The 12,739-nt window shown below is 38.5% G+C and overlaps 1 protein-coding gene across 1 annotated transcript in view; it reads right to left on the bottom strand.

Moving 5' to 3' along the window:
- adcy1a (adenylate cyclase 1a) overlaps nt 1-12,739 on the bottom strand; it is a 61,351-nt gene that overhangs the window by 14,975 nt on the left and 33,637 nt on the right. The window contains exons 6-12 of the mRNA XM_055185933.2: nt 10,178-10,336; nt 9,901-10,042; nt 9,031-9,186; nt 7,948-8,142; nt 2,369-2,466; nt 2,106-2,190; nt 56-145 (exon numbers count right to left, since the gene is read on the bottom strand). Coding sequence (XP_055041908.1) covers nt 56-145; nt 2,106-2,190; nt 2,369-2,466; nt 7,948-8,142; nt 9,031-9,186; nt 9,901-10,042; nt 10,178-10,336 — 925 coding nt within the window. The remainder of the gene's footprint in view (nt 1-55; nt 146-2,105; nt 2,191-2,368; nt 2,467-7,947; nt 8,143-9,030; nt 9,187-9,900; nt 10,043-10,177; nt 10,337-12,739) is intronic.

The raw sequence follows: 12,739 nt of genomic DNA, 5'->3' as shown, positions 1-12,739 counted from the left end.
ATCCCACCTCAGTGATATCCCCCTTACTTTTTTCTACAGTTACACATACACTCACCACACATCCCTGGGTCACGGAGTACATGAGAAGCACCAAAAACCCACACAGAACCGTTCTGATCTGCAGGGTCAGACAGTCTGGAGAGCACTAAACAGACAAAAGTCATACAAAAGTATCAGAAAGATATCAGTGACAAGTAAGTAGAGAAAGTATACAGTACAGTGCTGGTCTGTGTAAAACTAGGTCTAAAAGATATTGATCATCTTCTACACTCATACCTGCCAACTTGGGATTTGAAAATAAGGGAAATTTCCCGAACCCTAACAACCCCCCACCACTTTTCATTACTATGCAAGGGAATGGATGGGTACACTGCAAACATACTTTCTTACTTAGTGTTGTTGTCTTGTTTTCAGTACAAATATCTAACAATTCTTATTCAAGAAATATTTGCTTGATAAGCAAAATGACCTAAGAAAATAATTATATTTTTTAGACAAAAAATTCAAATTTAAGTGAATTTGTGCTTAAAACAAGCAAACAACAAAAAAAATGCCAATGGGGTGTGAAAACAAATTCTTAAAATAAGTTTACTTTTTTCTTAAACACTTATTTTTTTACCCCATTGGCAGATTTATTTCTTTATTTATTTAGCTTGTTTTATGCACAAATTCACTTAACTTTGATATTTCTGTCTAAAAACTAGACTTATTTTTTTCTAATTTTGCACATCAAGAAAATGCATCTTGATTTAGGAATTTTTTAGATATTTGTACTGAAAACAATACGGAAAATATTAAGTAAGAAAGTCATTTTTTTTGCAGTGTATACCTTGTATCATTGTTTATATGGCTCTCTCGTGCATCTGCAAGTGACTTGTTATGCACACATAGGTCGCAGACGTTGCACACCTTAACACCTTCTGAGTTAAGCAGTAACAGCAGTGTTTTAAAATTAAGCAAACATTAAATACGGATAAAATAGATTTATTTTAATAGAAAGACTTAAAATACGGAAGAAATACGGGAAATTATTTTAATGGGATGATGGCGGGAAAGAACAGTAAAATACAGGAGAATCCCAGAAAAAAACGGGAGGGTTGACGGGTATGCTACAGAGTGCTGCGTGGTTGTAAGTGCATTATTTTATGGTTCCTTTAAGGGACATTCCACTCTTTTTGAAAATATGCTCACCCTCCAGCTCCCCTAGAGTTAAACACTTGGTTCTTACAGTTTTGGAATCTATTCAGCTGATCTGGCGCTAGCACTTTTAGCATAGCTTAGCACAATCCATTGAATCTGATAAGACCATTAGCATTGCGCTCAAAAATAACCAAAGAGTTTCAATATTTTTCTATTTAAAACTTGACTCTTCTGTAGTTACATCGTGTACTAAGGCCGACGGAAAATTAAAAATACTCTTTGGTTATCTTTTAGCGCGATGCCAATGGTCCAATCAGACTCAATGGATTGTGCCAAGCCACGCCAAAAGTGGTAGCGCCAAACCTGGAGATCAGCTAAATAGATTCCAAAACAGTAAGAATCAAAAGTTTAACTCTAGGGGAGCTGTAAAATGAGCATATTTTCAAAAAAAAAAGGAGTGTCCCTTTAAGGAGCGATCACAGTAGACTTTGAGCATGCACATATTTTTCGGACATTAATATGGACGGGGAGCATTTCGTAAGTGTTTGGCTTACATTTTCGGTCTGACGCCTTCGCATGCGTTTGAATGGAAGTCAGTAGTTCGATAAGTGTGTGACCGCCACTTTAGTCATTCTGAATGTTTCGCAAGGTGTTGTTATGCAGGTACTATGGTGTTTCAGGTGGTTGCTAGGGTGTGGCTAGGATATACTGAGTGAATGGGGCTTCAAGGGTGTTGATAGGTTGCTGTTGGGGTACTGTATTCTGGATTATATGGCCCAGGTTATATTATTGATATTATTGTACTGAAGGCCAGTAAATGTAATACCGTGAAAACTGTAACGATTTATCTTAATCATGCAAATGCCCCTGCTGCTCTGACACCCCATGAACACACAGGTAAATAAAGCCAAGAAAAGAAAAGAATGACTTTAATATCACCTTCTGTGCGAGTGAGAGTGTGTTACCTGCACATGAGTGATGTGAAGGTACATCACACTTGCCATGTGAAAACACAAACACAAAACCAGCAGAATCACAACCAGAAGACCTCTACAGCACGAGAGAGAGAGAGAGAGAGAGAGAGAGAGAGAGAGAGAGAGAGAGAGAGAGAGAGAAAGAGAGAGAGAGAGAATAATAATTATGCAGAATGTGTATCGTGTGTTGAAAAAAGTGTGTGGTTTGTAAGTGCATTGATATACATTGTTGCAGCAGTGTGTGTGTTACCTACTGTGGAATGATGAGAAAATAGACAACTGCGAAAAATGAAGTGAGGACGAGAGAGATAACCACAGCGCTGATAAAGGCATCATCATACACTTGCTGATACTGTGTGAGAGAAAGTGAAAGAGTCAGTTTGATAGATCATAGCAATTATTCAATCAGTTATTAAACACATACAAGAGTGTCGACTAACAATGTTCAACAGTGGATATACATCATAGGAAAATTCTGTCATCCTGCCCCCATTAACCAGTGTTGTTTCCGATTGTCAGTCATTCTGCGTGGAGGCCATGATGGAAAGCCAAATGACATTTGCAAGCATTTTACAAAAACACAAAAGACCTTTTTGCCTTGTATAGGCTATATAAATGATATAGTGATAAAATGTGTGACCGTGCCTGACACTGCCTGTAAAAACCCAGCGAAAGTAAGATTGTCAGAACCTTGTCTGAGCTCAGAAAATATCATGGAAAAACAGTGGACCTATATTAGTTATGTTATCTACAATGAAGCAGCCCAATTGTTTGGCCATAAGAGCAGGAACCACCAAGACTGGTTTACTGATAACTCAGACATCATCCACAACTTGTATAAGGATAAACGCAAAGCACACTGGGCAATATACAGCGGGGAAAATAAGTATTTGACAAATCAGCATTTTTATCAGTAAGGGGATTTCTAAGTGGGCTATTGACACAAAATTTCCACCAGATGTAGCCATCAAGCCAAACATTGAATTCATAAAAGAAATCAGAACATTTAAGTGTACAAGTTGAGTCATAATAAATAAAGTGAAATGACACAGGGAATAAGTATTGAACACGCTTTATTTAATACTTTGTAGAAAAGCCTTTGTTGGTGCATTGCTCAGGAGTGATTCTGGCCCATTCTTCCACACAAATGGTCTTTAAATCTTGAAGGTTCCTTTGGCCTCTTTTATGAACTCTGATCTTCAGTTCTTTCTATAGATTTTTTATGGGATTTAGGTCAGGTGATTGACTGGGCCACTCAAGCAACTTGATTTTCTTTCTTTGAAACCACTTCATTGTTTCCTTGACCTTGTGTTTGGGATCATTGTCTTGCTGGAATGTCCACCTTCTTTTCATTTTCAGCTTTCTGGTAGATGGCAGCAAATTTTTATCCAGAATGTCCCGGTACATTTCTCCATTCATCCTGCCTTCAATAATATAACATCTGCCAGTACCCCTTGCTGAAAAGCAGCCCAAACCATGATGCTTCCACCCCCAAACTTAACTGTTGGTATGGTGTTCTTGGGGTGGTGGACAGTGCCATTTCTTCTCCAAATATGGTGTGTAGAATGACTGCCAAAAAGTTCAATTTTGCTTTTATCTGACCATACTGTAGTCTCCCAGGCTTCTCCAAATGCTCTTTCACAAACTTTAACCGGGCCTCAACATGCTTTTTGTTCAACAATGGAGTCTTGCGTGGTGAGCATGCATGAATGCCATGGTGGTTCAGTGCATTGCTTATAGTTTTCTTTGAAACAACAGTAGATGCTGATGCAAGGTCTTCCTGAAGTTTTGCCCAAGTGGTTCTTGGCTCTTGGAGAACTCTCCTGATATTCTTTGGACTCCTCAGACAGGGATCTTACGTGGAGCACCTGATCGTGGCCGGTTTATGGTGAAGTGATGCTCGTTCCATTTCCGGATAATGGCCCCCACAGTGCTCAAACTAACATTCAGCATTATGGAAATGTGCATATAACCATTCCCATCAAAATGCTTTTCAACTATAAGATTACGAAGATCTTGAGAGAGTTCTTTGCTTTTACCCATCATGAAGTCTTTACTGTGTGCCTCCTAGGTAATGAGAAACCTTTATAGGCCATCAATTAGGAATAAAGCAGCTGATATCAACAGTACTGATAGAGGGCCGGGGTTCTCTTTCTATACTGACAGATTTCAGGTGATCTCCTGGCTTTCTATGCCATTTTGAACCTTGTTCTCTTCATATGTTCAATACTTATTCCCTGCGTCACTTCACTTTATTTATTATGACTCAAATGTTCTGATTTCTTTGTATGAATTCAATATTTGGCTTGATGGCTACATCTGGTGGAAATTTTGTGTCAATAGCCCACCCAGAAATCCCCCCTGTAACAAAAATGCTGATGTGTCAAACACTTACCCCCCCCACTGTAGGTCCTTTTGAGAGAGTTCACTTTCTCAACAAAAAAACCCTCCACAACAGTCACTGTATACCTAACAGTCTGTGCCACCACCCTCCTTTATAACTGGTTGGGTCACGTGATAAGGATATGACTGTTTAGTCATCAAAGATTGCACCGTTAAATGCATGGATGTCGTCATCGAATTTTGATGGACAACTAAAAAGAATTGTGATTTAGTACATAAATTCTTCCTACATTATTCTGTGAAAAACCTTGATATATTTAATACTGCCTGAGTATTTCAAAATTAGATTAATTTCAAAATTAGATTATGAGAATGAGACCAAAAAAAAGCATTTGAAAAGTACCATGAAGACAAAATTATGACGTGGTAAAAGTTTCCAGGTTTCATTGTCAATATAAAGGAAGAACTCTTATATCTGCTTTATTAAATATAAACCCCATGGGCATAAAAGTGCCGTAGATGAATAAAGACCTGCACAGCTTGGTCGTTCCTCTCGTAGGTGTCACCAAGAACGTGTGTTTGTGTCATTCCAACGCAGCCTACGAAAGATCAATGCAACGCACTGATTTGTGCGTCAGCCTTATTAGAGTATAAAAACCAGCATCTCCCATTTTCATAAGAGCCAGATGCAATGTCATTATACTCCCACAGAGAGCAGGGAAAACCACTGCGCTCCTCCACGCATGAGCTTCTGTGTGTGAGAGACAGAGCCGGAGTGTATGCTGTGCGTGTGACAGATATTCCCAAATCATTACTGTTGCCCCCATTCTGTTAGGGTGGGCGGACATCTCACATGAATCGGCGATTGGAGGAATCGGAGAGCAGTGACTATGGAAAGAGAGCTGGTGAGAAAAGAAGGAGAGAGAGAGAGAGAGATGAGGGGGAGAGAGGAGGTTGAAAGTGAGGAGACAGGAGTCACGAAGCACAACAGAACAATGCGGGGGATGCAGAAATCTTCGTTCCATCTCTCTTGCATTTCGCCAAGTCACTGCGACTATAAGGAGGTGGCCGAGGCTAGTTGTCACACTTTTTAGTCCAGTTTTATTTCTTAGCTTAAGCCTTTGGTGAATATGGAAAAAGACACAGTCCGGGAATAAGATGAACACATGTTGACCTTTTGTGACAACATATCTTAAAGCGCATGCTGTCTCATTATACGAGGTAGGTTGTCACAATGGAACAGCCTATTATAGGCTCCTCAGCTAAATGTAAACCGCCATGGAATGCATAACAATTGATGACACAGTATAATGTAAAACAAATGTAAGCAAAATATTATTGGAATTTTAGTTTGAAGGATAGAAATTTGCACGAAATAAGTGTACAGGTGTTGTTCATAATTAGAGTAACATCAAAAAGTTGATCTATAATTCCATTCAAAAAGTGAAACTTGTATATTATATTCATTCATTACACACAGACTGATTTATGTCAAATGTTTATTTCTTTTATTTTTGATGATTATAACTGACAACTAAGGAAAATCCCAAATTCAGTATCTCAGAAAACCAGAAAATTACTTTAGACCAATACAAAGAAAGGATTTTTAGAAATCTTGGTCAACTGAAAGTATAAACTTGAAAAGTATGAGCATGTACAGCACTCAATACTTAGTTGGAGCTCCTGAATTTCAGCAATGCAGCATGGCATGGAGTCGATCAGTCTGTGGCACTGCTCAGGTGTTATGAGAGCCCAGGTTGCTCTGATAGTGGCCTTCAGCTCTTCTGCATTGTTGGGTCTGGCATATCGCATCTTCCTCTTTACAATACCCCATAGATTTTCTATGGCGTTAAGGTCAGGCAAGTTTGCTGGCCAAGTAAGAACAGGGATACCATGGTCCTTAAACCAGGTACTGGTAGCTTTGGCACTGGGTGCATGTGCCAAGTCCTGTTGGAAAATAAAATCTGCATCTCCATAAAGTTGGTCAGCAGCAGGAAGCATTAAGTGCTCTAAAATATCCTGGTATACGGCTGCGTTGACCTTGGACCTCAGAAAACACAGTGGACCAACACCAGCAGATGACTTGGCACCTCAAATCATCACTGACTGTGGAAACTTTACACTGGACCTCAAGCAACATGGATTGTGTGCCTCTCCTTTCTTCCTCCAGACCCCGGGACCCTGGTTTCCAAAGGAAATGCAACTTTTACTTTCACCAGAGAACATAACTTTGGACCACTCAGAAGCTGTCCAAAAGCGAGATGCCTATCTGTTGTTCTAGAGTGGCTTGACACAAGGAATGTGACAGCTGAAACCAATGTCTTGCATACGTCTGTGCGAAGTGGTTCTTGAAGCACTGACTCCAGCTGCAGTCCACCCTTTGTGAATCTCTCCCACATTTTTGAATGGGTTTTGTTTCACAATTCTCTCCAGGGTGCGGTTATCCCTATTGCTTGTACACTTTTTTCTACCACATCTTTTCCTTCCCTTCGCCTCTCTATTAATGTGCTTGGACACAGAGCTCTGTGAACAGCCAGCCTCTTTTGCAATGACCTTTTGTCTCTCACCCTCCATGTGTCAATGGTCATCTTTTGGACAACTGTGAAGTCAGCAGTCTTCCCCATGATTCTGTAGCCTACAGAACTAGACTGAAAGACCATTTAAAAGCCTTTGCAGGTGTTTTGAGTTAATTAGCTGATTAGAGTGTGGCACCAGGTGTCTTCAATATTGAACCTTTTCACAATATTCTAATTTTCTGAGATACTGAATCTGGGACTTTTCTTAGTTGTTAGTCATCAAAATTAAAAGAAATAAACTATTTGATACTTTATCATCAGAAGTGTGCCTTATGCCTAGGAAACACTGGACGATTTTTACATCTTGAACGGTTTTAAATCCATGGCCGACCACAGACCCTTAGAACGCACAACACTGGATAATTCAACCAGACCACGAGATCACACACATGATGTTACACTGTAGTAATGATTTCAAAGTGACGCGAGATTTCACAGAAATGTGATATCAAACGTGATTGCGAAAAACAAATGTTGTGGTAGCTCTTGCATGAGACATTATAAAAGGACTTGTAATGTTGCAATAGTTGTTTTAAAGTCATTTTAAAGTCTTCTAGTTACAGAGGTAGAGCCCTTGTGACCACCTTTGTGTGAGAACTAGCCACAGTCTCCACCCACTCAGACCACTGAAAACAAGAAGGTACAAAATTTGGCACTGGGGCAGTACAGTACCTATCCAAAAAGTACACTTTTGGATTTAAAAGGTGCATATTGGTACCTCAAAGGTACACGTTGGTACCTTAGAGGTAAATACTGGTTCCTCAAAGGTACATATCTGTACCAAAATGGTACATATTAGGACCTATTTAAAAGTGATAATTTTTGTACCTTTTTTTCTTAGAGTGCATGTTTACCCATAAATGAATCCACTGTATCTGTACCTGTATGTGTGTACAGTATATGTGTTTACTCACTCTTTGCTCTCTCACTCTGCTCCTGTACGTGAGGGTAATGAAGTTGAGGTCTGCCGTCTCTGATTCTGTCTGACGGGCTTCTATAAGACGGCCGATGTAACGGTTCACTCTGGATCCTGGTGAGTTCTGCACCACGCCTGCCGAAAACGAGGTCCGACTGCGGAGCTTCTCTGAAGCTGTTCTCAATGCTCGTCTCTGGAAACCCGTTGAATGAATCCCCTCAATGAATGAATTTATTCAAAAAGGTCTTCAAAAGTGATACACATTGTGTAAAATATGGACAAACCCAACCGTTAGTTTAAATTAACCTAGAAAATGTCCATATTGACCCAAACAAAAGTTAAATCAGTCCAGCATTTTGGATTGAAACAACCCAGCATGGGTTCATCTAAACTCAGCTTTTAGGTTTGTCCATATTTTACCCAATTATTTGTTAAAACACAGCATTTTTTAAATGAAATCTGAGACAAATATCTTAAAAAGCTACATTTACACTTCTATTAAAACTAGAGTGACATTCAATTTAATAAGTGCTATGAGTTTGGATGAGTAAATGCTAAAAATCCCAAATGTTTTACTTGTTTTTTACTGAAATTCAGTAGAATTTTAAACTTTTCTTGTAATGCAATACCTTACATACATTTAAACCTGGTGCATGAACACACACACACACACACACACACACACATCTACATGGTGACAGATGGATGTTCAACACTTCTCTGCATATTTTTTCACACATGCAATGGTGATAAGATGTTTTATTATTCACTGATACAAGTCAAAACACGCTCACACAGTCATGAGAAGATGAGAACGATAAATATGCAGTTGTGATTATATCTCTGCACTATCTTTACGCAAAAGATTGTATCATTTGTCATGTTAATATTAGCGCTCTAAGTGGTGGAAACAATGCAGCAATGACAATTTCTCACTGGCAACTGGCGGGTTGTGATGTCATGACACGGTGATATTTATGACTTAGTTCATGAATATTAATTAGGTCGTGCAAGCGCTGCCGAGTAACATCACTGAACCTTTCATTTTCGAAAAGATAAACATATGCAAATGATCACACACCTTATCGTCGTCCTCGCAGGTCATGACATTGGAGAATGGAATCTCAGCCTTGAACATCTTTCTGCAGTGCATGAGCTGCACTAGCAGGTAACACACAGTTTTAAACTTCATCCTCTTCGCCGGCTTTATGTCCGAGAGGATTAGCCCTGGAAAAATCTGCAGAAAAATTGAAAAAAAATGTGAATATAGCTGAAGTAACTATTGTCTGATAAAAGAGAAAGTGAGTAACTGTCTAATCTATTTGTAAAGACTTCCAGATGGACTAGGAGGTGTGTAAAGCCTTGTGTGTGAATCCTTTCATCGCATTATTTTGGTCTCTTAGATCTGTGAGATTTAGTTAGATGAAATGCAAAACTCAAACCTTTAATAGATAAAAGACATCTCTCATGGGTCTGAAGTACATCAAATCTAAGATGCACATGAATAAAAGTCCATGTCTGTTAGCTTTGAACTATACTGTATATCATGGGTGCCACTAGCAATTTTGGGCCCTATGAAATATGATGAGGTTGGGTCGTCTACCAAACCCATGTTACTACTAATAAAAATGATCTTTGGGGGCCCAAATAGTGCATGGGCCATCAGAATTGTCCTACCTTTCCCCCCTGCTGTATGTTATTGCACTCCTACACATTGACTAAATTAAATTTGCATTATATCTCACATTTCTGTATCGCAAGAGCTTTGTTAAACAATAGATTTTCTTTAGTATTACAAATTTCTCACTTTTTTCTCCGCCAATTAAAACCTGACAAATTCAACTCCGCATGATGTTCCCTGTGCATTAAGAAAACATCACATTTAAAAAATTGTGTGCACCGTTTCGTGTTGTCTTTAAAGGTGACCCACGTGATGATGATGTATCTGTACCTTACGTCTGTGTGAGGGCACGATGAAATAAGTCTCAATGGCATGTTTGCTGAGGAAAGCGTGTCTCTCGTGGCCAAAGCCCGGCTCCACCTCATAATCTCCATTCAGACATTCAAGCGTTGCCTTGGTGATATGAACCTTCCTGTTGGTGGAGGGACAAAAAAATCACACTCTTACCCTCCCGCTTTACGCATATGTGACTTGCGGTTGACAAGAAATTACAAGAAATGTCTCAATGGGTTTGATAGGTGGTTGTTAAATGTGATGGGCGACTGACCCGGGCAGACCTCCTGCCTCCATCATGTTGGCCAGTGTGACATCATTAGACCAAACATCGTACTGCCACTTGCGCAGACCGAGGACCCCGCACAGCACACGGCCCGTGTGCAAACCCACGCGCATGTTTAGGTCCACTTCAGTTGCCTCCGCAACAGACCTGAAGTTACACACATTCAAAATAAGGAGAAAGTTACTTTGTAATGTTTAGTTTTATTTTATGTCGACTGATTTATACTGACACCTATTGGACTCGATGCATTATTACATAAAAACCAAATGTGGTGTTGCCATTGTGGTTGTACTCTTCACCATAATATCGATATCGATCTGACAGGATAAATTATGTAAAATTATGTAAAATAACGTTTTATAACCATTACATTATAATGTAAGCACACAGTGTGTTTTGATAGAAACCACAACAGAACGACGTGCTAGACGTTACTACTGTATTGTGCAATTCTGCATGCAAACTATTAAAGGTGCAGTGTGTACATTTTAGGAGCATCTAGTGGTGAGGTTGTGAATTGCAACCAATGGCTCAGTCCACTGCTCACTCTTTGCTTTTGAAACGCATAGAGAAGCTACGGTAGCCACCACCGAAAAAACATGTTATTTAACTTAGTAAAAAAGTTTGTCCATTAAGGGCTTCTGTAGAAACATGGCGTCACAAAATGGCGACTTCCACGTAAGGGGACCCTCTGTGTATGTAGATAAAAACGTCTCATTCTAAGGTAATAAAAACATAATGGTTTATTATAAAAAGGTCATTATACACCCCTGATAATATAGTTTTGTATATTATTTTGCATTTCTGCACCTTTAATACTACTGCACAGACCTATGACATCAAACATTGGGTCTCATTCACTAATAACTGCATATGTTTTTCATATTTATATGCCTAATTCACAACACGTGCGTACCCACATGAATTGTTCTTCTTACGTAAGTGAATTTGGAGTGTTCTACATGAGCGGCCGGGTGCACCAGGTTGGCAATTTGCATAAAACATGCACAAACCAGCTCCATATAAAGGCTTTCCACAGCGCTTGTCCACAGACAATTTTAGAGCAGTTTGTCACCGAAGCAAAATAGCATGACTATTTATTTTTGTTAAAATTTTGTTTTGCTTTGCACTTTTTATTTGGGAGGTTTTCCTGTCGGTGGAGGGTGCCAGATGTGCTTTATCCACCTGAGTAACAAATATTGCTAAAAATAATTGAGATGCAATAACAAAGACTTAATATGACTTCACCAGAGCGCATCTGTATCAAAAATAAAACAGACAGAAGGCCTAGATCAAGTGACTCACATTTGGACTTCTCATTAGATTACATTACAATTAAATTGAGCAGACACTTTCCTAGAGATTTAAAAAGAAAGGAAGCAAAGCGTGAAGACTTGTCACGCATCTTCTTTATGTGTTGAAAAAATAATATAGCCTGTATAATAAAGTATAATATACTGTATATAATAATATGATATATAATCATATAAAATATAATAATGTAAATATTATATATCAACATTATTATACACATTATATTTTATTATAGCATACGTGATTATTGCGTACGTGTGGTATTAGTAGTTTCATTTAATAGAAATTTACGAAAGTTTTTGTTTAATTATGATTTGTTGTTTGACTTCATGTAGTCCTGTGTATGACATCAAACTCTCAAAATAGTCCATGTGCCGATCAATCTGCGCAAGACCACATGAAGTCAAACGCATCTACTGTATGGTTTTTATGGCAGCAAAAACAGAAACAGAGGATAACCCGGACATGACACCACAGAAAAGTGACCCTATGAGGGCAGCAGAAAGTTTTTTTTAAACTGCAAATTCTCTGGATTCAAACATTCAAACATTGTGCTAGTAGTATTTTAATATTTTAAAGGTACCAAAAAATCCATTAAAATAATATATTAAATTGTTCTCTAAAATCTACATAGTAGATTTGTTGCTTTATTAAGTGCAAAAATTATCCAGAGACGTTTTTAAATGTCCATTTACAACCCTAAGATTTTCCATTAAATGCTCTATTATTACCTTATTTCAAAGGGTCATGAATAATAATGTTGAGCTCTGCTCTGATTGGCTGTTTCACAGAGCAGCTCCTTCAGCAGTTCTGTGTTTGTATAAACAGACCTTATGTTTAAATCTGTATCAGACGAAGATGCCGATTTTGAGGAATAATCAATTATTCAGAGATTGGAAACTGACTTTTCTGAGTGGCAAGTTGTGTGTGTTTTAACTGTAATGTCAATATTAGAATTTCAGCCTAAAAGCAAGCATATAACATTAACTAGCATATAGCGCTAACTCAGCAGTCACAACTTTGTAATAACATTGTAATTAATTGAATGTTTAATTTAATGTTGGACACAGTTGGTGTTATGTTATGTTGAGATTGGTCTTTTTTTCAAAAAAGGTCTTTTGCATGCACAGGGTTTACATAAGAAGGAGGAAACAATCATGTTTAGGGCTCACGAAATGTCATTACCATGTACAGAGCTCGTATTATTCATGCCTATTTACTGCACCTTTAATGCTA

This window comes from Misgurnus anguillicaudatus, chromosome 18 (genome assembly GCF_027580225.2).
Source record: "Misgurnus anguillicaudatus chromosome 18, ASM2758022v2, whole genome shotgun sequence".
NCBI lineage: Eukaryota > Metazoa > Chordata > Actinopteri > Cypriniformes > Cobitidae > Misgurnus > Misgurnus anguillicaudatus.
The sequence above is the reverse complement of the archived record's forward strand: the minus strand, read 5'-3'. Positions and strand labels throughout refer to the sequence as shown.